Source organism: Poecilia reticulata, unplaced genomic scaffold (assembly GCF_000633615.1).
Source record: "Poecilia reticulata strain Guanapo unplaced genomic scaffold, Guppy_female_1.0+MT scaffold_159, whole genome shotgun sequence".
Taxonomy (NCBI): domain Eukaryota; kingdom Metazoa; phylum Chordata; class Actinopteri; order Cyprinodontiformes; family Poeciliidae; genus Poecilia; species Poecilia reticulata.
In genome coordinates this window covers 230,866-235,656 of record NW_007615017.1, presented here as the reverse complement: position 1 = coordinate 235,656, position 4,791 = coordinate 230,866, and the positions used below count along the sequence as shown (strand labels likewise).

The 4,791-nt window shown below is 47.4% G+C and overlaps 1 protein-coding gene across 1 annotated transcript in view; it reads right to left on the bottom strand.

Moving 5' to 3' along the window:
• Positions 1–739: 739 nt before the first annotated feature.
• LOC103460034 (high mobility group nucleosome-binding domain-containing protein 5) overlaps positions 740–4,791 on the bottom strand; it is a 7,494-nt gene continuing 3,442 nt past the window's right edge. Inside the window, exons 2-3 of the mRNA XM_008401998.2 lie at positions 2,944–3,441; positions 740–1,478 (exon numbers count right to left, since the gene is read on the bottom strand). Coding sequence (XP_008400220.1) covers positions 1,456–1,478; positions 2,944–3,441 — 521 coding nt within the window. The 3' untranslated portion in view covers positions 740–1,455. The remainder of the gene's footprint in view (positions 1,479–2,943; positions 3,442–4,791) is intronic.

Here is a 4,791-nt window from a genome sequence, read left to right as displayed (position 1 = left end):
CCTTAAAATCTTACATTTAAATGTTTAACAATTTAAATCTTTTAATTTATGCTGAAACCATTAAACCAAATTCAGCAGCATTGATCATCTCAGCAGGGCTGCACAGTGGTGCAGTGGGTAGAGCTGCTGCCTTACAGCAGAAGGTTCTGGGTTCGATTCCCGGTCTTCCTGCATGGAGTCTCCATGTTCTCCCTGCATGGTGGGTTTTCTCCGGTTTCCTCCCACAGTCCAGAAACATGACTGTTGACTGGCAGGACACACAGAGGTGTTGCCCAGCGACAGACAGGTGACCTGTCCAGCTCACCTGTCCAGCTCACCTGTCTCTCGCCCTGAACGGTGGCTGGAGAGGCAGCAGCTCCTCCTGAGTGACCAGGTGTTGGACATGCACGTCGTGGTCCAGCGCAGCAGGAACGTCTTTGCCTCTCGGACGTTGCAGATGAATTTCCGTTAATAATCCGTCGTAATCCAGCAGGCAGATTGTGGATCATATTCTGATCATGTGTTGGTTGGTGAGCAGCGCCGGATTAAAGGATTGTTCCTCGTGTTTGTCTCAGCTCAGATCCTTCAGAGGCTCATTTTCCATCACATTATTCACACCTGTTGTTTCACGTTTCACGTCTGGAGCCACATCCCATAATACTCAGACCTGCAGCCTCCCTCCGCCGTTACGTAACGGGATTATCGACGCGCCCAATCGGACGCAGGCCCCGCCCCCAAACAGAAACTCACCGACTCGCAGTTTAGTTGTTAGATTTTATTTTCTATCTTTGCTAGCAGACATGTGAAAATGGGACCAACATCATCATCATGGTTCTTATTGTTGTTTTTACGGTTTTATTCATTACAGCGTCACAGAGAAGATGGAGGTTTAAGAAACAAAGAATCAAAAACCAGAAAAAACAAACTTTTGAATCGAAGCTGTTTTGCTTTTCTTTTTATTCCATGTTCACAATATAACAGTCTAAAACATTAAACACACAGAGCTGCAGGGGGGGCAGGTGGGGGCTGTCCTTATCTACTGGGGCTGGGGGGGCAATGGGGGGGCTACGGGCAAAAATGGTGGTCAATATAAAACTAAGAGTCTTTTTTCTTCTTCTTTTGTTTCCTTCACATTTAAATCCACCAATCAGACGTGGCTGGAGGTGGGGGGGCTACAGGAGGGTTTTTACATTTCTGCGTTTTCTTTCGTAGACGATATAAAATCTCACAGACGAGCAAAGAAGAAGTAAAAAACACAGGATCAGGTTTGGTCTGCATGGCGGTGGAGGCGGATTATTGCTTTCTCAGGAAGTGTTTCTACTTCTCGGCTACATGAACTGCATCATCTCACCGGCTGATCTGTTTACATGGTTACTCCGATTATTGGGGAGGAAGAGGAGGAGGAAGAGTTGGGGGCGGGGCTCAGAGCTCCTTGCTCAGCGAATCCCGGGCCGTTTTAATCCTCTTTGTTTGGCCTCACACGTTTCCCGCCTTTTTGTCTGGCAAATGATAACAAAAGAGATTGAAAAAATGTATTAAAAGTAGAATAAGAATAAAAGCAGTCATACAAAAAGATCAGATGAGTTTAGTGGTTTAGTGCAGATGTTGGTCACGAGTGTTTTAGTGCTAAAGGGAACCAGCAGGTTTGTCACATCCGGTTCTGACCGGTCAGAACCGGTCAGAACCGGTCAGAACCAGCTTTTATTCACTAGTCCAGAGAAACTTGGCCTGAAATCTGACCATTTACATCAAACATCTATATTCACCCTAAAACTAACCATGGGAGTGCAGCTAGTTAGCATGCTAAAGCTAACCGCTACCTGCTGAGCTGAAGCTTTTCAGTCTTGATGTCCCATTAAAAAGCTTTCTTCTTTCAAGGCGGAAGCTAATTATTGAGCTTAAACCCAAATATTCAGGTAATATGTTGATTCATTTGGACTATCAAAATAAAAGCTGGGTTTTCTGAAATCTTTCATTAAACTGCAGCTTTTAAATCGCTTCAAATCACACCTTTATCTTTGTTTTGCCTCTTTTCCTGAACAACATTGCAGCTAAAAGGATGAGCTAATTCAGAGCTAGCTAAACACCAGGCTAGCTCTGACGTAAATATTTAACATTGAGCTAAATATAGTAAATTTTTAGCTAGCTAGCTAAAATGAACTGCCATGTTTTTCTCACATAACCGGCTAAAAAACACAAATGATTGTTTTTCTTCTCTAGACTCGCGGCTACGGCGCGTCGCTAACGCAGTGAGATGAAATGATGCTGACGCTGTTTGACCTGGAACTGAACGTGTGGAGCTTTATGTTATCTTCATGATGTGGGTTGTTCTGGTTCTGACAAAGCACCAAACCAGACATTCTTAGAAGTGTGGTGGAAATCTAAAAATCATGTTTTTTTAAAGTCTGTAGTGCAAAAAAAACTGACTTTCAGCTGCTTCCATTCACTGCTGCTGCTGTAAAGAGACGATCAGAACCGGATCTAAACCTGGCCTGTAGATCGGGTGTAAACCTCTTTCCCTGTTGCCATGGAAACCGAAAACCTCTTTCCCTGTTGCCATGGAAACCTGAAAGCTGTGAGTTCATGCCTGTGCTACGTAACTTTTAGCACGTTAAAGTGTTTTAATGTGACTGTGCAGTAAAGTGTGAGTATACGGAGCGTGTTCGTGTCGTCAGTATCCAACTTTGTAATGGCCATTGAAGCCGTTGTCGATGCTCAGCTCCCTCTCTAATTGGACAGTAGCTGCTGACATCACAGTTTGAACGATGGCCACGGCCGCTTCTCGGAGGTCCCTCTTCCTCATCTCCTCCTCCTCTTCCTCCCTGCTCTCGGTTAGTGCTAGCTTGGATTCAACATGGCTGCCTTGGCTGTCTGTTCGCTGTGCGTCTTGCTGCCGCCGGCTGTTAGCTCCTCCTCCTTCGCTCTGAGGCTCGTCAGAGTCCCGGCCGATGCGCTCGAACTCACCGCTGTTCACAGCCGCCGTGGCGTTGATGATCTTGGCGTTGGCGTCGTCCTTCATGCCCTCCTTGCTCTTCTTCACGGGGCTGCTGTCCTTCGTCTGCTCCTCCTCCTCCTGATGGTTCTCGGTGGCGTTCTCCTCCACCACGCCGTTGGAGCAGCCCGTCTCACCGTTGGTCTCCGCCGCTTCCACTGGCGTCTTCTCCTCCACCGCCTCGCCTCCGCTCTCCGCAGTCTTCTCTGTGTCGTTGCTCTCCTGGGTCGCTGCGGCGGCCTCGCCGTCGGCTCCGCCCTCCTCGCCGTCGGCTCCGCCCTCCTCGGCGGCGTCTCCTCCTTCGGCGGCCTCCTCCTCCTCCTCCTCCTTGGCGCCTTCGCCCTGCTCCACGCTGCTGGACTTGCCCTTCCTCATGATGAAGTTCTTCAGGGAAACGGCGCGACCAAAGTGGGAACGCTTGGTCTTGGCTGATTTGGAGTCTTTGCCTTCCTCTGCAGCTGCTTCCTCACCTGTGGAGGAAACGGAGGAACGTCACTCCAGAAGAAACGAGCGTTTTAAGAACCGACTGGGTGGAAACCTGAACCAGAGAAGTTCTCCTCCTCCGGATTATTTTGAATGACCCTTTCTGTAGAGAACGCTTCTTAGCAGCTAGCTGTGCTAACCCTAATGCCCTGCTGATTAACGCTAGGTCTGCTAATGCTAAAGCGCTAAATTCTTTGTTGCTGCCTTAGCCTAATTGACCGCAGCAGGGCTTTGGTCAGACAGCATGCTAACATTAGCAGATTTGAACTGTTCCACAGCAATGCATCCTGGGTAGAAAATAAGTCGTCTGCTGCGCCGCATCAGGACAGGAAACTGAACTGCTTGTTGACGTTCAGCACGATGTCAAACGTTGTTCAGCTGACAGACAAGTAAATTAGCGCTTTCAGAATTTATCCAGAAAATTTATTTTATGGGAAGCTAAGTACGCTGAATGTTTTCAAAGTTAGCAAAACGGCTAAAAATTAGCTCTGCTATTAGCGCTTTTGCAGATTAGCAAACATTTTCCCAGCACTACTTTAAGTATTAGAATCTTAGGCAGCAGGAAAGCAAGCAGAAAGTTTTATTTAGGGGAAGCTAAGTGTGCTAATGTCTTCAAAGCTAGCGCCAAACAAAAGGTTAGCTCACCTATTAGCGGATCAGTGGAAGTGTGCTCACCGCTGCTTCTTACCCATGAAGGTTTTGTCCGGAGAATCCAGAAAGCTTTGAGATAATCGATGAATAGTTTTAACTTCAGTGTTGATTTAATGGTTATAGCAAAATGGCCGAGTATGAAAACAGCTTTTAGAGATCAGGATGTAGCGTAGCTCCTGTCACCTGCCTCTGATTGGCCGATGGCGGCTTGTGGCGTCTCAGGAGTTCAGAGACTCGGTGGAAACCTTAGAACCAGAGCTGGATGGTCAGGCAGCCGACCGATCGCTGCGTGAAACACGTTCCGATGCGGCTGCAGCTGCAGCTGCAGCCAGTCCAGACGGTTCTTTGGGTCTGGATCACCAGCCGGGTTTCATTTATTCTCATTTAAAGTATCGCATTACAAAAAGTTGATAGAAATGGAGAAATTTTAAATTACTTCCTTCCTGACGTTTCTACAGTCACTTCAGGTCATTTTTGTCTGAAAAAGAGCTAAAAACATTTTCAGGATAAATTCTGACGCAGCAAACTTTCCCTCCACTGCCGGGTCCGAGCCTAACCAGAGGAACCAACCCTGAAAACCTGCGGCAGGGAGGGCGACCTCTGGTTCATGCTAGCTAGCAACTTCTGCTTCCTGTTAGCAACTTCTGCTTCCTGCTAGCAACTTCTGCTTCCTGCTAGCAACTTCT